The 27836-nt window shown below is 38.6% G+C and overlaps 1 protein-coding gene across 1 annotated transcript in view; it reads right to left on the bottom strand.

The window, feature by feature from the left end:
• The window catches only part of Ofcc1 (orofacial cleft 1 candidate 1), a 292427-nt gene that overhangs the window by 153165 nt on the left and 111426 nt on the right, over positions 1–27836 (bottom strand). The window contains exons 11-12 of the mRNA XM_028855629.2: positions 22667–22930; positions 18467–18665 (exon numbers count right to left, since the gene is read on the bottom strand). Coding sequence (XP_028711462.2) covers positions 18467–18665; positions 22667–22930 — 463 coding nt within the window. The remainder of the gene's footprint in view (positions 1–18466; positions 18666–22666; positions 22931–27836) is intronic.

Raw genomic sequence — 27836 nt, 5'->3', positions numbered from 1 at the left:
AAATGGAACAGTCATATTTTTAATAATACATGAGGAACACAAGGAAAACACTTGTCAAAATTGTATAATATTACAGTACCCTCTCTGTATATAAATGCATATGTTTATGAAAGTATATTTTCTCCCTGTATGCTAATCTTTTTACTTGGCATGTTTTTTAATGGTTTTTCCAAATGACCTTTGCAAAATTAATCAAGGATCTGACACTGTCCTTTGGAGAAATACAAAGAAAGAATGCCGCTCATAATAACTTTTGCATGAAAAACAGCCAGAGAATGACAAAACAGAGAAAACATTAATACTGGAGAAAATAAATAAATAAATAAAAAGAAACCTTGAGAGGGAAGCCCACTGAAAAATGCTCGCTTCTTGTCAGAAACATTTTTATGGGTCTCTGAAATTCCATTTCCCCTTTATTTTCTATCCTATTGCTTTTATTGCTTAAAATCCAACAGATTTTTCAAAACAATTCGCTAAGTAAAGCACACCACATTTTCTCAAGCACTCTGACGCTGAGAAGCATCTCAAATTAAAGATTAATAAAACGTACAGAAAGTGCGTGTAAAATATAAATACAAAGGAAAAAATGCCTGCGATTAGACAAGATGGAGATCTAAGCAGAAATTAAATTCAGTTGTATTACATTTCCTATTCTTTTCTTAGAGAAAATTACAGCTGAAGTGAGGCGTTTTTCCCCCTGTAATTTAAATGTTAAGCTGCCAGATGTGTGTCCCATGCTTCAAGAGGGAAGCTTTGCATTATTTAGCATATTAAGAATCACAGAATTTTAAAAAGGGCTCCTTTATTGCCTGGAGGTTCCAATTAAGTAAACCTTAGCCTGGTACATTTAAAACTTGCAGCACATGCGATCTGCTGCCTTTTCTCGCCAGAGTCAAGTCTCATCTATATAATAAATAAGGAAAATCTTTAAGATGACATAATTTTTCTTTTGCTTGAGGAATTAAACCTATCTATTATTTTAAGAAGTTTTTAATAGAGGCCAGCAATCTAGAAGACAACTGAAGGTTCAAAATACTTTTTTAATCATAGCAAGTTGAGTCTCGTATTTATGCCAAGGGATGCATGCTTCATAAAGGCAAATCTGCCCCATCCATCCTATTTCTTCTTCAGTACTTTCCCTACTTCCTCTGTGTTTCCCTCGGCTCTATTCCTATGAGATGGGGCAGTTGTAAGAATCAGTAAGGTCATTGTTTTTCAGTCAATACTAAGATTGTATGTTTGTATACATGTCTATCTGTCCATCTGTCATGAACTGTCTGACCATGCAGCACTAATTAGTTGCCCCTTCAGCAGTTTGTGGAAGGAGTTTCAGTAGCTAAGCTAAAATCCAGAATAAGATGGAGGGTCTGGAGGCACACAACATTCATAAATCATACCCTTAAATACAGCCATTTTTGCCATTTTAGAAAATGTCAAAGGTGTCAACTCTGTCCAAATATACCGCTTAACAGTGACTATTTTAGTAAATTGACTTGAAATGCATTCAGCTAACTGACAGTCAGAAGCACATAATCTAGTTCACAGGACAAATGAACAGTTTAAAGGCCAAAAATAAGCAACAAAGTACACATTCTTAGCAGCGTGTTACAATGACCATGGCTGCAGCCACAGGCCCAAATCCTGGTACTAACATGTTTACTGGCTTCAAAAATAGTGGCTCCGAATTTTGGAAACATGCTGGTCAAGTCAACAAACAGCTTAACCAGATTCAAAACCACAGTCAAACATCTAACTGAAAAATTTACACAGCAGATAAATTAGAATTGCCAGAAACACAAGTCGAAATGGACAGCACTCTGTACTGGGAACATGATTTGAGCCAATAAACGCTAACGGCAAGGATGCTTCCGATGTAAGGGTGTCAGCATGTGTCACAGTGTTAAGAAACAGTCGTCTTGTCTTGTCTTTACAGGAAGGAACTAGGATTGACAGGACAGGTGGCTCGGGGATTAAGGGACTGCTGCACCAGCAGAGAGGCCAAGTTCAGTTCCCAGTGTCTATGTCATGGAGCATGCAACCAACTGTGACTCCACTCTAGGTGACTCAATGCCCTCTTCTGGTCTCTGCCAATAGCCACCATTTGGGTGGGCACACCCTCTCCCAACACACACACACACACACACACACACACACACACTAAATCTTTAAAATAAAATAAAATTAAAATGTTATGGTTGACGGAAGTATTAGTATAATATATTTAACCTATGTTATTCTCCCTAATACCCAAAGTGTTTAGTAACTGATACAGTGTACCTAATATTTTATTAACTGTTTTCCTAGAAATGTGAAAAGACCTAATGATTTAATATTTAAGAATATTTTAATATAACTGCAAGCAAGAATACGATGAAGCCATCCTTAAATTCAACCTGTCTAAACCAGCAAGCTCACATCTTTCCCACATGGATGGGCACACCAAAGCACACTTGAGTGACATTTATGAACATCTGCACTCAGTCCGTTAACAACATACACCTACATAATAGATTAGAGTTTGTAAATTCATTTGTACTTATTATTTATTTAGTTCAAGTTGCTCATGAACTTTATGGCCAGCAGAGAATGTTTACCAACACATTACTAATATTTGAGTCATTTCTATTCTTAAGATTATAAAAGATTTATGCATGCATACCTTACCTGAAAGAAATACTATCGCAATAAAGAAATATATATATAAAAAAAATATACATATATATAATTTGTTATTCTTCTTAAGAACATTTCCCAATTCTGCCATGTATAAGAAGATTCTACATTTTTATGAAATTTAGCCTCTTTCCCCCAGTCTTAAAAATATTAAACTCTCCATTTACATACAACAAAAGAATAAAAAAAAAATTAATATGCTGCTTGTGAGCTTTTCCTGGTTAACATCAATTAACACTTCCACTGAACTTAGAACATTCAAAGTTATTTGGAATAATGAATTATTTTACCTACTTAAGTTACTGTTGATACTAGAAAATTAGAGAGAGGAATAAATGGAGTTGTAAACGGACACCCCAATTCAGCAAGGTGTGTATCTAGTAATATAGAAAGCTGCTGAATAGCAAAGGGGTAGGAGATTGACGAGCACTTGTCAACACTCAACCTCATGTGACCAACAGATGAACTTATATGAGCAAAGCAAATTTGAATTAGAAATAAAAAACGAAAGAAGAAAAAAGTGTTAGGTAATCATAAATTAAACAATGCTTTTAGAAATAATCTATAAAGAGAAAGTCTTCAAGGGTGCTTACCTACTTCTTCATTCAAGAGAAGTTGCACTGACTCCTGGACAAGAATGACCCAGGATCCTGACTGATGCTTTCTTTCCTGCTTCCTGAGACATTTCTCTCACAGAAAGACCACACATTGCCAAGTGGCACCAGCATAAAGGACCCCACTACGAGTGTCTGGCAGGTAGCTCTTAGCCTGAGGCCAGTGTAACACGAATCTTAGAAGGTCTTATTAACAAAAACAAATGTGGAGGTAGATATTGGGGTAAATTCTGAAAGATCCAAGAAGCAGGGCAATGCTCCAGCAGGCCAGAGAATCCTCCCCACCTATACACACTAGATGGCTCAACTGTGGAAGCTCTTCATCCTCTCAGCCATTCCAAGAAACTCCCCAGTGGGACACTTGGAGGCACAAATTGAATCATGCAGATTGTAAGAATTCAGTATCTTTCAAATTCTAATTGCAAAAGTTTTCTCAGCCACAAAATTTTATGTGATAACTGCCATTAAAGAGAGAAGGTGAAAATACACACTCAGATGAATTGAAAACTTAAGGGAAAATGTCACTAAAATATCTACCCTTGACAAGTAATTAAAACATAAAGAAAATGGAGATGAAAGAACCATGAGGTACATGAAAGAATTTTTTAAAAAACTGAAGAGCCCCAGACATTAACATATGCATAATGCACTAGACTTTTTCTTATGGGCTTCAGAAACATATTTGATGATCAGAACAAAATTTATAATACTACATGTTACTCCAGAAAATGATATTTTAAAGAAAGGAAGAGCAAAAGGCCTGGAATGGAAATAAGGCATGCCCGACTGATGCAAAGTGGTAAAACACAGACGTCGAAACTGACGTCACACATGTGCACTAGCATGTATACGCAGATGACAGTAAATGACTTGTTAGGTGATTTTGTCTTTGCAGAAGCATCATGGAATGTATTTGCAAAAACTAAGTTGACCTGGAAGGCATTAAAGGATGCCATCTTGTGGGACCACTGCCCAATAATCAGCCGACTGTTGACAAAAATGGTGTTTCACAGCACGTGATTGGATTTCTATCCCCAGTGCAACCACTAGAAAAACCATACAAAGAGACACACTCTAAAACTGTAAGTAAATCAAGATGGATTTCTAGCTGGCATTCAATAATCTATAGAGAGAAGTCAGTAGACAAGAACAAAAGCTGAAGAATCAACAAGAAAATCCATTTTAACAATCAGACATATTCTGTCATATTAATAATTATCTTAATGCATGATCTAATGATTTAAATTAAAACATAGATATTGGAAAACAAGATTTGAAAATGTTTTAATTATATAATAATTATTGGTCCATAATACCAATTATTCAATGGAAAAATTAAAGTAAAAAATGAAAAATGAATCATTTACTCACTAACATTAAGAAGTCAGGATTGATTATACTGATGTAAGATTAAAAAAAAGAATTCAGATAAAAAAATCATTGCACATAGAATATTATATAATAGCTAAGTTATCAACATAGCAATAAGGTATTACAATCTCAAGGATTTATGGACAAATAGTGGATCATCAACAATTACAAAGCAAAAATAGGGCTGAAGAGGGACTAGATTATCAATTATAGTTATGGAATTTAACATTCCCTTCCCCCCAGATGATAGAATTAAAAAATGGTCAAACTATTACAAAGGTATAGTTGATCTGGCAAACACAACCAATAGACAGAATCTATACACATACACACATACATGTATCAGTCTCCACCAAGTGCCCATGGATAATTCACAAACACATTCTGGACCATGAAGCAAGCCTCATGAAATTTAGAAGAATTGAGATCATACAGAACATGTTCCATGATCATAGTGAAGCCGAACGAGAGGTCACAAACAGAAAGACTGGAAGGACAGTTGTAAGCAGCTAGCACCTACACAGTACAAGTCTAAATGACCTGTGGTTTAAAGAGAAAGCCTTGACGAAAATCAAAAAATTAAAAATGACGTTAATGGGATGCATTGAAGCCATGCTGTGAAGAAATTTTATGGCATTAAACACTTACTTTGGGAAAGAAGAAAATTAGTCATCGACGGTCCAACCTGAAAAACTTCAAAAACACAAAAGAAAGTGGGGAACAACTGAAGAAGACAAGAAGATGCCCAACTTCTATCTCTGGCCTCCTTATACATGTACACAAGTAAACACATGTGTACACACATGCATGCACTACAACACACACGTATGTACACATACACAATGAAGACGTATTGTCTCACTGCTGCTGTTAGCGTAGTTGGGGCTTCTGGCAACAATGAGTACTCCACAGTGACACAGGTTATATGCATATAGTTTGTACCAGAAAAAATGAAAACGGCTGTATTAGAAGATGACATGATATTCAATATAAAATTTCAAACAGTAGAGCTGGAGAAATGGCTCAAGCAGGTAAGAAAGCTTGATGCTCTTGCAGAAGACCTGAGTATGGGTCCCATCACCCAAATTGTACAACTTATAACCAACCACTCAACCTATATTGACTCCAGCTCCAGGGAAGCAGACACCTTTTTCTGGACTCTGAGGGCACCTGCACTTATGTACATATGGTATTCACACATAAGCACAATGAAAAGAAATAAGTTTTCAATGAATACACACAAAGAATTTTTTTTTTTTTTTTGGTTTTTCGAGACAGGGTTTCTCTGTGTAGCTTTGCACCTTTCCTGGGACTCACTTGGTAGCCCAGGCTGGCCTCGAACTCACAGAGATCCGCCTGGCTCTGCCTCCTGAGTGCTGGGATTAAAGGCGTGTGCCACCACCGCCCAGCCACAAAGAATTTTATAAAAAATAAATAAATAAAATCACATTTCTGAATGCTAGCAGTGAGCTTGCTAAGACCAAAATTAAAACCAAGAACAATTTATAATTATTACACAGAAAATAAAATGGTTAGGTATAAGCCTCACAAAACATGTACAAAATTTTTGGACTCAAAATTACAAAATGTTGATTCATTTATTTAAACACATTATACTGAACTAAAATTAATTAAATGGAAAAACATACTCAATATGATAAAGATATCTCCCCCTTGACTAGATTATAAATCTAACAAAATTCCACCAACATAGTGAAGAGACAGTAGCCCACTTGAGCATGTGGCTCTGGCAGGTCTTGCCCTTCTTCCCAGTTCCTTCTGCCTTGCTAAAAATCATTAGATTATGTTCCTGAAGCTAACCCTGAAGGTCTATTTCCTTATTTGGTCAATCCTTCCCCTGACTGAGGCTGACTACTAAGGTCCAGCAATCAAGATATTGAAGTCCAGCAATCAAAAGCCCTCTTTGGCTCACCTAATTAACATGCCCAATTAAAATTAAACACCTCACCCCAACACAAGGTTCCCCTTGTACCTTTATAAACTGTCCTTTTCCTGTGCGCCATGTCTGTCTCCTCTCTGTCCAAAGGCAGTCCTTTGTCCCTCCAGGACAAATACCCCTGACCCTTTTCCCTTGTTCCCTTCCCCTTCTCCCTCATCCTGTCTTCTGCCTTTGTCTCTTATTTCCTGCCCTTTGTCACTCTGAGGCAAATAAACATCCTTTGTGCTGAGAACTTGATCTGAGAAGTTGGTCTTGGGGCTCAGGAGCCGATATTTTTCCTTTCACACAGTAATATAGTTTTGGTGTGGAAAACGAGGTTCTTCTGAAATTCATATAGAAAGGCACAAGCCTTAAAATAGTGGACATCGTCTCACCAAAGAAAAGTAAATGAGAGAAATCACTGTCCTTGGTATCAAGCTCCAGTACACAGCTGTGGCAACCAAGACCATGACTGTGAGGTTAGCAGAGTGAGAGGCAGGTCATGAAATAAACGGGAACACTAGGAAGTCTGCAGAACTGTGCCCAACTGCTAATTTTATTTTTCTGGAGCTGAGGACCGAACCCAGGGCCTTGTGCTTGCTAGGCAAGCACTCTACCACTGAGCTAAATTCCCAACCCCCAACTGATAATTTTTAAGACAGGTACAGAACCATTTTGATGAGGGAAAGATAGTTTTGAACTAACCGCATCAGGACAATCTGATATTTTCATGGGGAAAGACCCGAGCTAAGCCTCATCTATAAAATCCTCAAAATATACTTACATTCAAAGATGGAAAATTCTCTTAAAAGATAACTAAAATGTTATTCGACTTGACATCCAAAATAGGAACCTTAAAGGAGAAACTGATCACTTGGAAATTTTAAAATCCTATGGTGAAATGAAAGGTTGAGAACAGAAGATAACCTGAAGCTGAGGGCCCAGCTAGCCTGCCATTCACAGCAGGAATCAAGAGTCCCTGTCTCCAATAAATCAGAAGGCCATAGGCCCGCCCACATTCCTACACAGAGACACAAGACAGAATTAAGTAGATAAATAAAACTGAATGATCCCCTTACTCATGTGAAGTCTCGCAGTCCCTTCAATCTTTCACTCCTCAATTTTGGGAGAACAGAGCTGGCCCAAGGAGATGCCACCTTCTGTGGGCTTGCAGCAAGAGCCTGAACTAACAACCAGTGAAACCAACCCAAGCCGTAGTCACTGTGAGGCTCATCCAACGGGCAGCCACTTTGTCAGGACTCAAAGGCAGATCCTCACCAGCCAGTCTTGGTTTCGTTCATCATGACTCATATGTTAGTAAAAGTAGACTGAAAGCCTGTTTTATCCCTACAATTCCTTATTTCAGCTTTCCTCTGTGTTCAGTCATCAGTACTCCTGGGAACCTCAGATTGAATAGTGAAGGACAGAGATGAGTGGGTCTCGTCAAAGCACCACAGTAACGCTCCCTGCCTAACCCACTGCTCCGGAGGCTATTTCAGAGTGCTCTCATTTTCTTACACTGAGAGGTCCATCGCAGTGGCTTGTATTCAGCCAAGAACCGCATTCTTGTGATCTATTGCCATTATCTACTTGTATATTACCATTTTAGACATTTGTGTAATTCTGAGGCACAGATTAAATGAGAGAAATTGACCAAAGACAGGAGAGTATATCTTTATGAATGATTATTGTATGTGTGTGTGTGTGTGTGTGTGTGTACATATCATGCTTGCACAGTGAGCACACCCACCTGAAAAGATTAAGGAACATATATGCCACACACATAACCATAAAGCAGAATCAGCTAGCAGAGTGAGAAGTAAAATAGTGTCCCTTCTTTAAAGAGTGCTCTTAGAAAAATACACACCCTGGAAAATGTTTCGAAATATTTAAAAATGCACCACATAACAAACCTTCAGTAAGTGGCAGGCACTGAAAGTGATACTAGCTCTCTCACACTGCCCAGGTGTGTTGGAGGCTCAACCATCTTGGCTCGTGCAAATACACTCTGCCATTCTCAGAATAACAAAATTTTCTAGCCATCCATCTCTCAGAGCACAACCCTGTTGTCAAATGATGCATGGCTGTGCTTTCAAAACTGAGATCCTTCATCTCTCCTGAAATACAGGTAAGTTTGAAAGGGACTCGATGGCCATGCACAAGAAGAGAACTTCAAAAAAACGTGGCTGACAATCTGGTCCTTGTGTTTCTTTGCCGGACCGTTTGATCAACAGGGAGGATTCATGAGGCTACACAAAACGCTGAGCATAGGAACAGGTCTGAAATCTCAAGCTGTGGCATGCTGTGGCTCTAACCCACACTCTGTAATTGGAAACACACACCACATACTCATGTCCTAAAGCAGGGAAGCAAAAATCTATCTGCATCTTTTCCTCCAACCTTATTTTTGATCATTTGCATGTGACACATCTGTTTTTATTGCCCCTTCTACTTTTAAAATAAAACACAAGGAGGAAGAAGGGGTTCTAAGGTAGCTTTCCTACAATGATTTGACTCCTTGAAGAGCAGCAGCTCTGTGGATGCTGCTCTCCGAAGGAAAGACTACAGCACTAAAAGTCTAACCTGCTGGAAACATTTTCAGCCCTTCTCATCTCTCTGTCCCTCACATCTTTTGACACGCGGTCTTCCCTCCTCTTTTGGCATTAACTGCTTCTCCACTTCCTTTACATCAGTGGGAACACTTCCTGTATGGGTGTCAGGATCTCTGGAGGGGTCAGGGGCTGCCCTGCAGAGGAAATGACAAACTGTGAAGTGGGAAAGAGCAATTCCTTCCACATGTTCCCTCTTTCCAGGAGCAGTGAGGGGCTGTCAGCTAGCATCAGTGCGGGCCCGGGCAGGGCTCTGCACCGCAGTCCTGTCAAAACCAATCTACAGACCTGCGCGGCTGCTTCGAGCTTTCTCAGCTCCAGCAGGTTTCAGACATGGCTTTGAGATGGAAGCGGATCAAACAAAATGAAATGTTGTAATGGACTGTGAGAGATGGTGAAGAACCCCAGAACATAAGCCCAAGATGAAAACAAATTACAATGATTTTTTTTTTTAATGAAATCCACTAAGGGTAGGATAGTTACCTCAGCTCCAACTAACATTGAGAAGAATTTGTTCAGCTAAGCCTGTTTAGGGAGTTCAGTGCTACAGCTACCAGAGGGCTTGTTCTGTCTGTAAATAGAGCTAAAAGGTGGCAACCTCAATGCCTAAAGGAAAGCAAGAGGAGGGAATGAGATAGGAGGCAAGAAATGTGGGGATGGGAAGAAGAATTTATCAATTGCTGTTTTTTTTAAACAAAATGATCTGAATTAAAGAATTTTCAAGCTTTTCAGTGACATAATATTCTATACATTTCCATACCTTAAGTAACAGCATCTTAAGATTCAGATAATTGCCTATTTATGCAGATTAATCACTTTGAAACATACTGGGGTTCCCTGAGGCTCAGTTCTGTACTCAGATGAAGGATTCAGATCTATTGATGATGTCTGAAAACAGAAGACTCCTACAGATCAAGTGCCACAGAGTTTAGCATTTGCTTCAAAGTGTCAACAAATTGGATTCTTAAGTAGTTAAAATACTTCAAATTATGGCCATCTCTTGTAGAAATGTTCCTTCTTTGAAAGCTCTCTGAAGTGGTATGGTTGTCTGTAACCTGGAACTATTTCAGACAGTCTGTCCCTAAGCTCAGCTCCAACTGTTACCACAAAATCCAGTGGACTGTTTTCAAATTCCAGATTCATGATTTCAGTATTCTTCCATAGAAATGGGGTTACAACTGACAAATTACTGTATGTATATACTGGTTAATATATATGCATTATATATACACATATATGATCCAGGTAACTAGTAATGTCTTAGAGAAGTTCTAGGAGACTGAGACAAAAGGATCATCAATTCAAGCCAGCACAAACCACATAGAGAGACTATAACTCAAAGAAACAATAATAACAATAATAAATAACAAATGTATAAGGAAAAAGTTGCTTTCCTTATCTAAGCAGTAATCGTGGGCTGGGATTTTTGCAATGTAACATGGAGAGCTAGTTAAAACTGGCTACAGAAACTTAACCCCACCCCTCACATGCTATCTCTCATCACAGGGAAGACAGCTAACCCTGGTAACTCTCCTGACATAGCTCTCACTTCCTGAGCTTCCTTCCAGATGAAGGCTGTTCAGCTCAATGGGAAATGTCCTCACCATGCTTCTACTTTTCCCACTACTAGATTTTGGTCGGTTTGTCCTCTCACTGCCTTATGTTGGACAGACAGCAGTGCTCACTAGGCATAGTCCTCTTATGAAGCTACCTAAAAAGTTCCTGAAATAAAAAAAAAAGAGAGAAGAAAGAGAAAGAAAAAACATAGCTTTTAAATTAAAGGATAAATGTATAACCAATTGATTTTTTGAGTTTTTAGTATTATAATAAACCACCGACAAAGAAATTGAAAGGAAAAAAGCTTCAAAAATAAGTGCCAAGTCCTTTTCTAGGGCTTAAGCCCCAAAAAAGGAGTAAGTCATTGGGACTGAGCAGAAAATTGATTTCTATGCCCATTAGAAATGGCAAACATTTAAAAAAAAAAAGTTGATCAATTGATTTTTGACGAGTGTGCAAAGGCAACTCAACCTTATAACAAGTCTGTCCACAAAGGATGTCAGAAATAGACTTTCCTGCACAAAGAACCCCCTACAGTTAATCTTAGCCCTGTGCTTAGTTCGAAACCAAACTTCAAATGGATCATCCATCTAAACATTCAGAAGAAAACAGAAAGTCTCATGAACTGAAGGAGGCAGAGTTTGAAGGTGCAACAGGAAAAGCTCAATCCACTTTACTGGATGAACAGGACTTAAAATCCAGGAGGCTTACTCTGTGAAAGACGGGGCTAAGAAACTAAAAAGGTCAAAGGCAGGTGAGGAGAAAATATTTGCAACTAGCACATTCCTGAAAGGACTTGTAAGAAAAGCTCAGCATCAAGAAAACTAAAAACATAATTAAAAACTGCCAATAAGAGCCAGAGATGTGGCAGAACTGGTGGAGCATTTGCCTCTCAAACATGATGCCTTAACTTTTACCTAAGGTACCTTTGAAACCCAGTGTGGGTGTACACTTGTAATCCCTGTACTCCAAAGACGAAGCAGGAGAATCTGAAGCTGAAGGTCATCTTGACTGCACAGCGAGTTCAAGATCAGCCTGGCCAGCTTCACCATGCTCTGTTTCAAAACAAGCAATTAAAGACTGGAACAAAGGTTTGCCTGAACAAGTACATGTGGAGATGTTTAAGGATGGCAGCATTCAGGACACACACAAAAAATGATAATAAATTAGAAATCACAAGATGATGTCATATACAAATTAAAATTAGAATGAGTTCTCAGAAAACTGTGAACAGTTGGTGCCGGTAAGTAATCAGACCAACTGAAGCTGCTGTATTACTGGTGGATATGCAGGACAGTCTGGACATTTGGAAGAAAGGGAGTTTCTTACAGAATTAAACAGACACATGCTATTTCACAGTGGTTTTACTATAGTCAGCAGCAAACTGAGATTTTAAAAAAAGTTTTTAATTCTGACTCCATATTGCCTTGCCTACTACCACAATGTCACTGTCAAATGAAAATAAGTCTTATGTACTTCTTGGCTGTATTAGTCCACAATTACCTAACAAATGGATTAATTAGTTCATTTATTCATTTAGCAAATCTTTAATTGAGCAATTACTTTATGCCAAGCACAGCATAGACTCCATAGACTTCATCAATACTTATGAGGCTGATCATCTAGAAAAAGGAAACTGGGGTCAATTAGCACAGAGTAGGGCTTCTTAAAGAAGGAAATTTTAAGCTAGTTGGTGAGGACTCTTCATGATACTCTAAAATTAAAGAATACCCAAAGATCAAACCATCTTACCTTTCTCAAGGAACTAAAGAAACTTAGGACTACCAGTAGCCTCACATGGGACATCTGTCTAGTTTGGTTTTGTTTTTTGATATAGGTTTTATGTAACTCAGGCTGGCCTTAATCTTACTATGGAACCAAAGCTGACTTTGAGTTTCTGATCCTCCAATCTCTTCCTCCTACATGCTGGGGTTATAGGTATGTGCTACCATGCCCAGAAACCTTCTGTCTTTCTTGATTTGGAATCCACAGACATTTTTTAACAGTACCAATGTCAAGGACCTGACCCTAGAGACTTGGAGTCATCAGGTCTGAACAGTCCAGGTATTGATGTGTATTAACAGCTCCACAGGAGACTAATATGTGGACACAATTTATTCTTCTCTAAGTTTGTTTAACTGTAGTTGTTGGAAATGTCTACTTGGTACTACTCAATTTTTATGTCATGCAATGCCCATCAAGGCTGTTTTTTTTTTTTTTTTTTTTTTTTTTTTTTTTTTTTTTTTTTTTTTTACTGTGACAACCCCCTCCTTTTCCAGCCAAGTTGGGAGGTCTGTTTTTGTACTGGAAGCCTACACACTATCAATTGCTTGTCATGCACAATGTGGGGTGCACCATGGAATTCAGGTGCTGCAGGACTCATGATGGTTATGTACTGAGAAATCCTGCTGAAGTTAAAAATATCCTGTAGAAAGTGAATTTAAGAAACCTGGAGTCTGGCTGAGTCTCCTCGTGATCATGTGGCTAACTACTGCTCTGGTTCCATGCTGTTGTCCACTATCAGGAAAGAGAAACCAAGCTGCCCATTACTAGTCTGGGAAAACATCAATCCAGAACTGTACAGACAATTTCTATTGAATTCACAAAGTTTCTTCCCCACTGTAAAATGGAAAAATCCTAATTCTGGTCTTTAGACATCAAAGACACTATCATAATCAACAATGGCTCTATGTTTCCTCTTCTAGTTGATATAATTTATAAGGATTGACAGGGAAGTGTTAGGACAAACAGAGAGATGAAGAAAGAGAGCTTTGCCTCATCTAATATCTCTACCCCTAAAACCAGTTTTCTTCCCCAGTATGCTCAAGGACTGAAGCCAATTGGAATAGAGTACAAATATGACTCCTCGACAACACACATTTCTCACAATGGCTCTCTCATCTTCCAGCTAAATAGCTGTTCAGTCGGCTGCACTTGCCTCTTCTCTGGGTCTGGATTCTCCCCATGGACTTTTGCCAATTGTTTATGGAAAAGATGCCGAAGAGCCTACCCTCCTACTGGCCATGTAGACATATGTTTGGATCTTGATGGAGCAGACAAACTCAAGTAAACCTCTGAAGGTCAAGAGATGGACACTTTTGGCTAACAATCCCACAGTGTGGAGCAGTGTGGTTTGTTCATTGTGACTGCACAATAAAATTATCTTGAATTGAGTATCACAAAGCATCCACAGGCCTTGCCAGGAACTATTGTTCTTGCAGGATATCCATATACAGAACAAAGTTGTCAAACACAATCACCATTTCCCTAGTGGTTATCCTAAAAAGTAAAACAACTTGAAAGATGGTGATTACAAAAGTTATAGCATAGGTATTTTCTTCCAGCCCTTTGTAAATATTTCCTGCTCCCAAGGCATCTAGGTAGTAATAAGTTGGTCACTGCTGAAACCATCAACCATGGACTAAGAGTGTGTACACAGGCACACTTGCAGGGGAACATGAAAGCCACTTCCTTATGATTTGGGGACAGTATAGTAGATGTGACAGATTGCATATGGAACCTACCAATGCAGGACAGCTTGTGGAAGATCACAAACACATTTCTCAGACAGAAACGTTATAGCCATGAAGGTACCATGTGGCCACAACTTCCCCACATATCCTTCCTTTAGTTGTAAATAGTCAGAAAGTCATCAAGCCAGAGTTTAATAAACTTTTAATTTGAAATGAATTACCACATGTTGTGTTTGTTTACCCAATATTAAATCTCTTAGCAACATATCAGTGGCAAAAAAAAAAAAAAACAGCACATTGTACCACAGCCCTGATATAATAGAAAACAAGCCCATGGGAGATATTAACCACTAATAATAAGCTTAAGAGCTTCCAAGAAAAATAAATAAAAGTAAGCAATAGAGGAGGCATGTACTGCAAGAAATTTTTTGTGTTCTGGTTTTGTATAAATCGGTTCACAACAGGAGGAGACAGGCCCTCTGCTGTCTTTGGACATGAGACTCACATAGTCTCTGAGCTCAGAGCAAAGCAAAATGACAATCAGATGTTTCTAAAGCAAAGCATAAGAAATTCTCCCTCTTGGTACATATTGTATTTGCATACTGAATGTGTTGGCATTCTTCTTTCCCAGGGTGCACCTGTCCTCTTTGAGGAGTGCTGGGAGCAGCGCTCTAAAAGCCAAGTTCATAGCACAGTGTGGTTTATCTAGGGAATGTAGCCATATTGCCTCAGGAAAGACGAGAAAGCAAAAAAGGATGGTCCAAAAGTAATTACTTCTAATCTTCTACTCAGTATCCTAAGACTAGATAAAAAATATCAGTGGCATGAAATATCATTAGCTAAGTCAGAATCCATTGTGTTAAAAGTTAAGAATTCTAAAATAAGACTGTGCTATACTAAAACATTTTTAAAAAGAAATACACTTTACAAGTACACATATTTTAGTGTTCAATGACTTCAGAGTTGACCTTTGAACTTGATATTTAAGCAAACTCAATGGCATGCTTTCTCTTCTTTTTAGTCCAATGACATCACAATCACTCCCTTTCTATTCCTTGCTTTATTTGTCTTAGGATGATGGTCTCTGACCATCGACCATTGGGAGAAGCTCTGACAGTGTCTCCCTTTTCAGCATCTCAGATTTCCAATGTCTCCATGCATTTCCTGTGGCCCCACTAGAATTGCTAGGGCTGGAACATCTGTGAAGGAAAGGCTTTGTTTCTTACAGCTCTGGGGGTAGGTGTTTCAAAGGGCTATGTCTAGAGAGGGTCTTCAGGTTGACTGGATTCTGCAGAGACCCTGGCAGTTTTAGGGTTAAATACCAGGAGATTACAGAGTTGTTTCATGATAAGAAAGGTACTTTCTCCATAATCATATCTGTTAGTGCACTCATAAAGGCAGAGCCACCAAAATACAATCACCTCCTAAAAAAGACAAAAAAATAAAAAAAAAAAACACCAAAAAACAAACAAAAAAACACAACCAAACAACAACAAAAACAAAACTCATCTTTCAGTACTGCTTCACTGGGCAAATTAGTTTTGAAATATGGACTCTGAGGAACATAATAAAACTGTAGCACCCAAGCTACACATGTATGCAATGTTAAAGTCACTTTTTCTCCATCGAGAAGGGATAACACAGATGTTCAAGCTGAAAAGTTTGACCCATTGGATCCAACCAAGACTGAGAGTAAAAGCAATTATCTTGATGAGAAGACTTTCCAGACTTCACTCCCACAGCCATATAGCTTCCACAAAGCCATTTGGAATGAGGTGACCTATGGCATTGCTGGTCTCTGGTTTAAAACCCTCTTACAGCATCCACTGTTCTTTTTCAACCACCAAGGTCTTTCTCTTATTTAAAGACCCATTTTCTACTTGCCTCTATCCACACTAAAAATACATGGTTATCCACACCAGATGTTTGAATTTAAAGTAAAATAAATAAATAAATAAATAAATAAATAAATAAATAAATAAATAAAATATTAGAGGCTTAAATCTTTTATATCCCAACACAATGTGCTTGCAGTCAGCTTACAAAGACATTTTGAGGATGGTCAAGTCTACTTTTTATCTCCCCAAAACAGACCAGGATGTACTCACCTGCTATTTCCTGCTACATATAAATTAAATGGAAGTTCTGAAGGGTGTGAACAATATACTTAGTTCAAATTGCTTTATAGCTATGGAATGTATTACTTGGCTTCAACATATAGCCGGATCCTAATTTATCTTCACTGATATTTATTTAAGGTCAGTATCATATAATTTGACCTTTATGTATTCTCTGTGTAAAATTTTAATGTAATATTTTCAGGTGCACGTGGATCTAGAGAGTGCAATACCTTAGTAGTCCTTAGCTAATGATATCAGCTGAGACATAAGCAAACACAAAGGTCAGACAGGGATAAGAAAGTCCAAGACTCATGCTAGACAAAAGTTTACAAGAGTGAATTCTGCTCTGCCTAACAGTGTATCATTTCTAAGGAAGTAAATAGTTCCAAGCATGACTTAACAGGTGTTTATCACTTACTAGGAAGTTTGAGGATGCCAGCTAACCAACTAATAGAAAGAAAACAGAACCAACCAAACAAAAACTCAGCAGGGCAGAGGTGACCCAGAAAGTGGCATCACGTGGCCAGTCTGACCATAATGGAGAAGTGCCAGCATCCTATTCCAGAACTGTGGCCATTTCCCAGAGCTGTGCGCTCAGTCCTGCTTTGTTATGTCTCTGCACACCCTCCTTAGTTTAATCGAATCACGTGCAGTGTGAGCTGGAGCCTGTTTCCCTCTCTACATCGCATCTCTCTTCTGAACATCCCATTTCTTTTCTCAGTTGGAAAGTACTTATCACAGAAGCATGAGGCCCTTCATTTGGTTCTCCAGGATCCATGTTAAAAATATAGATGTGGTAGCAGGTGTCTATAATCTCAGTGCTGATGGAGGCAGAGTGAGTGAGAAGCATCGCTGGAGCTCACTGCTAACCAGCCAGTCTAGTGCAGTCAAGGACAGACCTTGTCTCAAAAAATAAACTGGAAGCCAGATGGTGGTGGCACACACCTTAAACCCCAGCACTCAGGAAACAGAGGCAGGTGGATCTCTGTGTGTTCAAGGCCAGTCTGGTCTACAAAGTGAGTTACAGAACAGTCAGGGATGTTACACAGAGAAACCTAGTCTCAAAAAACCATAATGATGATGACGATGATGATGATGATGATATGATGATGATGATGATGATGATGATGATATAGAGAGATATCAATGAAGATACCCAATATTGATATTTGGCCTCCATGGCACACCTACACACACACACACACACACACACACACACACACACACACACACACACTCACATACAGAGGAAGGAGGATGTGGAAGAGGATGAAGGTGAAATAAAAAGAAATCATATAAAGGGAATACAGCAAAATAGAATTGCCAAATTAGAGAATGGAGTATTAGTACATGTTATATTATTTTCTGTACCACATAATTAAACCATTTGAAAATTTCAAAGAAAATGCTACTGCAAGTTTTGCCACTAGTAATTAGTATGAGTTCCACTCTTTGCCATGATACTGTGACTACTAGTTCTTAATAGCTGCCGATCCATCACATCCTGTTGGGTGGGCTAATATTATTTCCACCAAATAGAGTATCCATCCATTTACAGAAACCCATGACTAAAACCTTTGGTAGAGGTAATAACTTTTTACCACAAAAGATCATTTCAAATGTGGCTCTTCTGAAAATTGAATCTTTGAAAAACTTGATTTACCTAGTGTCTGATAAAACCAATCTTCACAAACAAAGAACTACAGCATAAACTATCCTATTGAGAACTTTGTCCTGAGAATATTTTATTTTTTATACACATATTTTTGGTTGCTTCTCTCAAAAAACATACAAGAAAACAGAGATTGTAAAAAGGAGACCCAAGAAGAAGCCAAATAGCCCCCACACCTCCCAAGAGCAATGAAAAAACAGTCCACAAATGATGGGGTCATAGAGAATAATTATGTGTTTCAAGAAAGTAGCTTTATGCTTATTTTCATAACAGGCAATGATATGTGGAAACTAATATTCTTGTCATTGGTTATATTCTCTCTACATGGCTTAGTTTAGAAAATGCATTCTTAGAAAACACATACTTCTTAGTTAGCTTCATTCCACATCACGCAATTCAGAACACTATTGGAATGCTGCAGAAAAGAAGTCAACCGACCCTGAGCAGAGTGGATGGTGCTGTCCACCGCAGCATCAATGTTTCTCGGGGCTTCTTTCTTTGAAGGGCCAGCTGTGTTATCCAAATCAAATTCTGTGTTCTCTGCTTCTGCCATTAAGCACACAGGACGTTCTGGAGAAAGCTGCCTGTGGCTCTCATGGCTTTTTTGATCATCCAAATGCAAAGGAGTTTTAATTACCTATTAAGAGATAAATCAGTTAATGGAAACTCTTGCAAATATTACCTATGTAGTTAAATTTCCTCTAGAACAATGGGGGATTTTTGAGATATCTGAAAGGAAATTCAGCTTTCTGGACTCTGAAGGATTTCATCTGGTTAAATTATAAAGGTTAAATGAGCTTCATAATCACTTTGAATATTGTCAAGTACTTTATATATTTATTATTTTTAATGTCCTGTAAGAAAACACTGAATGACTAGACTTCATACTGGGATGAAGCTAGCAAACATTCATTTGGTCTTTATTATCTTCAAGAAACAATACTTTAAGCCAAAAGCGAAATGATGAGGGTATGTAGAACGTCGTGGTGAATGAGCAGGTGGGTATTCCTCCGGGGGCTTTTTCACCACAGGTCTAAGATTGAACAAAGTGTCGAGGGAAACACTGAAGCACTGAGAATGCTGAGTCTCTGGAAGAAGAACGTCCTTGGGAAGAGGTTTCAGCCTTTCTGGCTTGCACAATTGTCCCTCTCTGGTCCCTGCACACATGCGATGGGACTAAACTAGAGCTGCTTGCCAGCCATCTGCTGAGGGCTCCACCTACTGCCCCTAATGACATGGGACAGCGATAGAGAGCAAGGTGAGGCCGTGAGCTCTGGCTTTGTCTGAGCTTAAATTGTATAACTATTTTTCAGTTCCTTCATCTCTTTTGCTCTTTTACACTACTTGCTTTTTTTTTTTTTTTAATATCCATCCACTACTTGATCAGAAATTTCCATTGGTTGGTTGGTTGGTAGGTTGGTGGTGGTGGGTGGCTATGTGCCTGCCTGTGGAAGCCAGAGGTTGACATTGTGCATTCACCTCAGTCACTCAAGTTTGCAAGACAACTCCTTTACCACCTGAGCCATCTCCCCAGCCCCAATCAAACAGTTTGCTCTAGAGAAAACTCATCCTGGGAAAATATTATAGGAATTTGTGTAAAGGAAAGCATAGTCTTTTATAAGAATTCTTTGTTTTCATCTTTATGGGGAAGTGTCTTCACCCCACTTATTCTTTTCTGTCAATCAGAAAAATCATATACTTGTGCTATGCCACTGTTCTTGTCAGTAAAGTGGACATCCTTCCCAACTAGAGATGCAGAAGGCAACCATTCCTAACATTGTCTAATACATAAGAGAACTGGTGGTAGATTACATCTACATGTGATACATAATGGCCAGAGAAGCTCTATGGGTAACAGCATTACTTCCCCCCCACACCCACTATGCGTTATTTAATTAAAAATAAGAATAATTTGTCATTCAAATACAAGTAGATTGTGCTCCAGCCAAATTATTTTAATATAGTTTAATAAGCAACTTTTTGTCTTATAGATTTCAAGTCTTGATTTTCTCTCAACCTAAACATTCTTCATGATTAATACCAGGACTATATAAGTTATCTTTTATGAATTTAGTGCCAACTTTCCAGGCCATGATTTTAGAATACAGAGCTATAAGTGCCAGTTAGTATGAAAATTAAAGGCTGGGTATATCGCTTAAGAGTAGTGTGGTTGCCTAGCATGTGTGAGGCCTTGAGTTCCACCCCAAGCATGAACAGTGAGATGCAAAAGAAATAAAAAGAATAAAATAAAAAAAAGCAGATAAAAGTCACAGATTCCATGGGTGAGGCGATGACTCGGTGGTGGAGGTGATTACGGTCCATGCATCAGTTCAACAGCACCACATAAAAAGCCAAGTAGAGCAGCCCCGGCCTGCAATCCTAGCAGTGTGGGGTGGAGAAGGAGACATAAAAAGATGGGTCCTAGGGAATCGCTGGCCAGCTAGTCTGGTGAAAATAACAAGCTCTGGGTTTTACTGAGATATCATGTCAAATAAGATAGAGAGAACCATAGAAAATATCCAAACTCAAATGCACGCGCGTGCGCGTACACACACACACACATTTACAGATGCTTTTCATACTAACTATAATAAAATTTACTTTTTTGTGACTGTATTTTAATTTTCAGTGTTTTTGACTCATGGTATAATGTTCAAAAGTACAAATTTAAAGCTGTTTTTGTTATGGGCTTTTTGTAGTTATTTACACTTCTTTATCATTTTTCCATTTCAGGATTGTATATATCAATATTTCTGATTGTTAAAAGTGGTAAGTGATGTCTAATACTTGAAGCATCACCACAAAATAATTGATACAAATTCTCAGAGCATAGTCAGGATTTCTGTCTTCATGAACTTAAGGGACAGTCAGATTTATCTCAGGACAGCATTGTTTCCATGGTGACTAGGAAAACACACATCCAGGTTAGAACTATTCCTTAATAGTTCTCTAGACAACCCCAACATGGCATTTCAGCATAACACTCTAAGAGGATTTCCTATAAAGAAAATACTAGATAATTTCACCCCAAATTAAAAGGTAACAGAAAAACAATCCCACAAGATAGACAGGAAACTCCCAAACTTAAGGCCAAAATTACACATTTCCTGGAAATATCCTTATCAGTTTCATTAGTTAGTTAGGTAGGTAGGTAGGTAAGTAGGTAGATAAACAATAGATGGATGGGTGGATGAGGAGGGCAGACAGACAGACAGACAGGTGGTAGATAATCAAAATGTGTAGGCAAAGAATAAAAATTCATGGCACTTCATGATATCGTCAACCTGGGAAAATACAATAATTAAGAATAACGAGTTTAGACATAGAGAACAAACTGAATAGACTAGAAACAGGTGGCACACTTTGTTCTCAACATATGCAAGCATTTTCTTCTCTGGATAATGACGTTTGCCTACAGAGAATTTATGTACTGTCACGTTTGTTCAAAGGCTAGGTTCAGCAGTGCACAGAAAGCCAAACATATACAAATATGTATGTCCAAGTTTATTTGCTTTAAATATTTGAGTTTGACAAAAAGCATGCTTGGGAGTGGAGTGACTAAGTGAGATGGAACTCTTTTGGCCACTCTACTTCTGCTGGGTTGTGTATTTCTTTCTTGTCAGAGATGAGCATTCAGAGGGCAGAAGTCACACCTCATCTCTTCTGTATCCTATCACACGCAACTCCAAGCACACAAGGGAAGTTTGGTCAGTACTTTTGGTAAAGAAATAAATCATCCATCCCTGGGATGGTGGGGTGAACTTAAAGATTGTGAACAGCATAGAACCAGGAAGCTTGGGTAGCAGCTCTGATTTATTCAATGTACAAGACTGTATTAAATTCTCTTTCACTTTCCCCATGAACTCATACTTTAATTCCTTATTTCTAAGTATTAATTGTTGTGTATTATCAGAAACCAATTTTTGTAGTAGAATATTATTTTAAGGTGTGTTACTTTTGTTTATGTTGCATTTGTTTAACTCTGTGAAGTTGTGTTACTGTGCCTGTCTAAAACACTTGATGGTCTAATAAAGAACTGGCCAATAGCAAGGCAGGAGATAGGATAGGTGGGGATGTCAGAAAGAGAGAATATATAGAAGGAGAAAATTGGGAGGAGAGAGCTAAAATCTAGCAGCCAGAGGAGGAGGACTCCAGAAGCCAGGCACGCAGGTACACAGCAAGCCACAGAGTAAGAGTAAGATTTACAGAAGTTAGAGAACCGGAAAATCCCAGAGGCAAAAGTTAGAATAAGTTTAGAAAAGCTAGCAAGAAACTAAGCCAAGATAAGGCCAGACACTCATAATTAAGAAAAAGCCTCTGTGTGTGATTTATCTGGGAACTGAGTTATGGACCCTCCAGAAGAGTAAAGAACCAACAAGTTTTCTGATGAATTTCTTTTACCTTTATAAAGAAACTTTAGCAAATTTTGCAATTGCAATAAAAAGCTAATGATTGGGCAGAAGTGGCTTTGGAAAACACTTGAAGCTATTTTCCAGTTACAAGTTCGTGCTACATACCTGTAATCCCAGCTAGGTAGCACTCAAAAGGCTGAGAATATGAGAACCAAGAGTTTGAGGACAGCCTTTGCACCAAATCCAGTCTCAAGAACTTAATAAACAAAACCATTATATTGCAAACCTTAAAATACAGATTGCACAGCCACTGGTCCAAATCTTGGCAAATCCAATCTTCAATTTTTCTGAAGCTGTCCAGTTTCTGGTCATAATTTCCTCGGAGAAGGGGACACTTGAATTTCCCCTCCACTATATGGAAGTTGTTATTACACATGGGAAACACTGCCCATCCCACGACCAGGTCACTGTAGGCACATGTTCCATGGAGAAGGCAGAGTTCGAACAAAAAGGACAAGCCAGGTCTCACAGATTTCCTTTGAGGAAGTACCTGGCCAAAATATTAAGACAGGAGTATATCAAAAGGGTGCTATTCACTCCAGAAATAACCACAGACAGTCCAAACTTAAGTGCAAACATGTTCTGCATTCCTCCAGTTGCCTTCCAATATTTACTCTTGGATGAATTTACAAATAAGCTTCTAGCTTCAGGAAATTTAGCAGCCATACAACCATAAAAGTGTGACCCTGCCAGAGACTCCACACTTAAAGGTTTTAGGAATCAAGCTTATAGCACTGCAATTAACACACTATTTTATATTTTCATTCCTATTGATTTGAGCTGGTATGTCTGTTATTGCTGTGGTTTGAATGCATCCAATGAAGTCCTTATGTATTGAACCTCATCCATTAATTCATATTGTTAGTCATGTTTGGAGTCTTAAGGAGATAGCATTAGATGATGTCATGAGGTGTGGGGCCTTCGGAATGATGTCAGTGGCTTTGTAAGAAGAGAATAACAGCTTTAAACCAGTTGCTTGCCCTTTTCCAAAGAGCACTCTACCATAACACAATGCAGTAAGGCAGCTTTCACCAGATGCCACCACACTTGTGAATTTCCTGGCCTACAGAACCACGAACCCACTGAACTATTCTTTCTTAAATGACCATGCCTGAAGTGTTCTGTTCATAGCTAATCACATAACTATTTCAGTCTCGCATCACAATCATGATGTCATGTCCCTATTTTATATCTCCTGTATCATCCAGGGACCTAGACCAAGTGCTTTGCTCAGAACAAATCCTGTCTGTAAAAATAGTCAAATTGTCACCCTCCAGAGAAACTAACCCTATTCACAGTGGTAATTAGAATTATTATTATAAGAAAGGAAAAATAGAGTCCATGCAGATTTGTGACTCCTGTTTATCGAAAGTGTCTCTATTGGAGCCAAACAAGTAGCAGTAGGCAATGATGGATCAGTGCTCACAGTGACCAAGCCATGGTCTTAAGTGGAGAGATGAAGCTCATGCCTTAGCTTTAAAAAATTATAAAAGTACAAGACATAAATGATTTTTTATTTAAAAATATTATACACCTAATTTTCTTTACAAAATCATATGTGAAAAGATTTAAATTGACAGAAAAGTGTCTTATCATTGACTATTTTGCAAAACATTTATCAAAACATGTGCAGTTATAGTTATATGGTTTATATGAATACCCTAAGACTTAAGTTTAGGAATAAAATGTAACAGAGACATCTGCTGAAAACACCATAACCCTGTGGCAGCTGCTATTAAACCATTAACGGGATCAGATTTCATTTAAACCAGATTTACCATTTTCTACAACAGCCCATGGGAAAGCTAAAGACATTAGGCACAAATTATTGACACAAGAGATCCTTAATCAAGCCGTACTTTTCATTTGGCTAGCTGGCCACGAGTAACATTCCTAACAAGAGACCAAGAACTAAATGGAGGAGGAGAAATGGAGTCACTACCCTGTTTAGAGCCATGATGTAAAAATAAAGCAGAACCCATGCTGTCAACAGTGATTCAGTTTTATCATTGGATCTAGCAGCAAAAACTAGGATCCTCCTTGTACCAAAGCAGTGTTTTTCAGCAATGCATTTGAAGTAGGTAGAATAAGAACTCAATGAACACTGACAGTCCCATGACGACTTTCTAGCATGATTTGTCACCTGGAAGTGTAAGCTGAAATAAACCCTGTCTTTCCCAAGTTGCTTTTGATTGTGGTTTTATCACAGTAACAAGAAAGCAAACTAAAACAGTGTTGAAAAATTACGTTCATGGTATGCTTCCTGTTTCTGCCTTTCTGAAATGTTTGTAGAGGTAATAGTTTGGGTTATTTTTATTTTTATTATTAAGTTACTTCTCTTTTAACACTTGAGTTTATAGGCACTTGAGTTTTCTCATCAAACCATGGAAAGGACTGGGCATGTACTTAAGTGAAAGAATACTTACCTACCATATGCAAGGCCCTGGGTCCAATCTTAAGTGCTACCAATCTAAAATCTAAAATTACAATAAAACCCCAAACCACAGTGATGTTAAGTATGTTCTTCATAGAGATGATACATTTCTACTAAGTTAGCAGGAAAATACGAGTTATGCATTCACCTTACATTTGTATTTATGACTTATTCCAACCACTTTCCAGATGACGTGTAACAAAGCGAACATATTCGACTCTAGAATGCATCAGTAACCATGCCAAACACTAGCATCCTTTTTTTTTTTGTATGATGTATCTGCAAACAGGGTGAATAAATCCCATGCAGTACTGTGTCACCTGCTGTAGCGCACAAGGGGACTTCATGTAAATCTGTTCTACAACAGAGAGTGGTCATATGCAGCTGCTCCGACAGCTCCTGAGATAAAAGAGTAGAGAAGCAGGGTAAAGGCTGATGATTCTGGGTAAAACACAAGATAAGAGCGCCACATTCATTCACTATTTATTTATTCATTCGTTTATTCATTTATTTTTATTTAATGTGTCTGCGTGTTTTGCTTGCATGCCTGTGTACCATATGCATGGCTAGTGCCCAAGGACATCGGGTCCCCTAGCACTGGAGTTGTAGATGAATTTGAGCAAACTATGGATGCTGAGAATCGAACCCAGGTCCTCTACAAGAGTAGTCAGTGCTCTTACTGCTGAGACATCTGTCTGGCCACCAAAGTGTCACCTATTCTTAATGAAAGGAATCCACTCCCTCTGATACCAGTTGTCTTTTCTGAATGCATGCTCTGAGTGCTTTTCCCTTACTGCTTGCTGTACAAGAGATCAGCCCTGTAATGTGTACCGCGAGACTGGCTGTTTTTGCTTTGGCAAGAAAGATTGCTAAGTTTTCTTGTTCCTCTCTCTGAGGGCCTTTTCCAGGAGCACGACTACTTCCACAGCTAGCCTATGAAATGACACTTCTCTGAGTAGCTTTCCTTAACTTTGTATCTTAAAATTCTACAGGAAAATGAACAGGTGCTCATTTTCTCTGATGTTCCTTGGCTGACTTCATCACCAGCACCAAAAGGGGCAGGGGGAGGGGGAAGAAGGAAACAGAATTTTAAAAAAGGTAAGTTATAAAATGATATGAATACACATCTTTCTGGTAACTGAGGAGTCAAATTTATAGTAAACTAAATCCTTGGATCAGATGGAAGAGCAGACCTGACACTAGATTCCAGACATTGCAAGAGAAAGGATAAAGGAGAAGTGTAACATACAAACTCTAGACAGAGACCAAGTCATTACCATGGACCAGTTCCTAACCCTCGGACCTTTACAAGTACTCAGTAGGATGTGGGCAACTGAGTCAAGGTAGGAAGCAGAGATTCTCAGTGTTTCAGAAATCCTGTGGCAGTACTGTAGAGCAGAACGTAACAAAAAAGTTGAATGGCAATTGGACAGCAAGCCCAAATGGAAGGAGGGGCCTTTTATAACTTAAATCTACAGAACTCAGTGAGGCATTCAAACTAAATAACGTAATAATTCAGCCCAGTTCAGCTCAGTTCCTGATGTGAGCATGGAGGTCAGACCTTGATGAGTAAATCAATGTTTTCTATGTCATTCTCTACAGTTTGTTTACACACAATGTCTGCCATGTGACATGCAGCGACAAGACAGTCATAGAAGGAAGAAGAGGAGAAGCACCCACCAAAGGGAACTAGCCAATGAATATGGATCCATACATGATCAGAAACTGGAATTAACAAAGATTTCACATTATTAGAATCAAAATTAGAAGAACGAATACAGTATTGTTAAGTTCAGGGAAGAACTTAAAAAGTGTTTTAGAGCAAAAACAAAATATTTTGCACAGCCAAAAACATGACATTGGCTTAATAGTATAAATGGACACAATAGAAAATCCATAATGAATGTGGAAGTCTGTCTGACAGTTAACTTATCCCAAGTAAAGCACAAAGACAAAAGAAGGAGGGAGGGAGGGAGGGAAAGGGGAAAGGGGAAAGGGGAAAGGGGAAAGGGGAAAGGGAAAAGATGATAGCATGACAGATTCACAGAATATTCCAGCATATGTGAACCTGGAGTCCTTATAGGACAAAAAGAGACAATGGTGCTGAAAATATTTGAAGAAATAAATTGATAAAACTGATGAAAGACATCAGTCAGCAAAAAGAGGTTCAGAAAATTCCATGTAGAAACCATAGAAGCAATCCCTAAGAGTCTCGGAGCCACCAGTGAAAATCAAGACAAAGACAGAACCTGAAAAATAAATATCAGTGCTGATAGCTAACTGAAAAGTCCATTTGGGACAGCCCAAAGTGCTATTCTAGGTCATTATCTGTAGCTCTTAAACACAGAATCTTGAATTTAACATAAAATATTACATGCCACATAGAAAATTTAAGTTGTATTTCATTGTACAGAGCTCCCATGCTCTGTACTCTGGTCATGTGAAATTATTTTGGGCATATACCACAAAGTCTTCAGAATCACTGGCTTGTTCTAAATTCTGCCTTCAGTCACTCTGTATGCTATTTAATGCCTCACTGGCATCATATTGCATCCTGTGTTTACTATGTACATTGGAATGCCTTAGCATTGTTTAAGATCTGAAGATAGCCAGAACACAATCTCACTTTCTAGCTGCATTTCCTATTAAATCAAATCCATATTAAGTGATAGAATCCCTTTACAGGTTGCTTCTCCATTGCCATGATAGAACATTGACCAGAAGAGAAGAGTTGATTTCTTCTTCTAGATTAGAGCCCACCATGAAGGGAAGCCAGGGCAGGAACTGAAAGCGGGAGCTTGAAGAGGAAACCACGGAGAAATGCTGCTTACTGACTTGCTTCTCATGGCCTGCTCAGCTACCTTTAGGATACAGACCGTGCCCATCTACCCAGAGGTGGCACCGCCCACAGTGGCATGGGTCCTCTTACATCAATGAACAATCAAGAAAATGTTCCACAGAC

Source organism: Peromyscus leucopus, chromosome 5 (genome assembly GCF_004664715.2).
Source record: "Peromyscus leucopus breed LL Stock chromosome 5, UCI_PerLeu_2.1, whole genome shotgun sequence".
Lineage (NCBI taxonomy): Eukaryota > Metazoa > Chordata > Mammalia > Rodentia > Cricetidae > Peromyscus > Peromyscus leucopus.
This window is presented reverse-complemented; position numbering and strand designations above follow the sequence as displayed.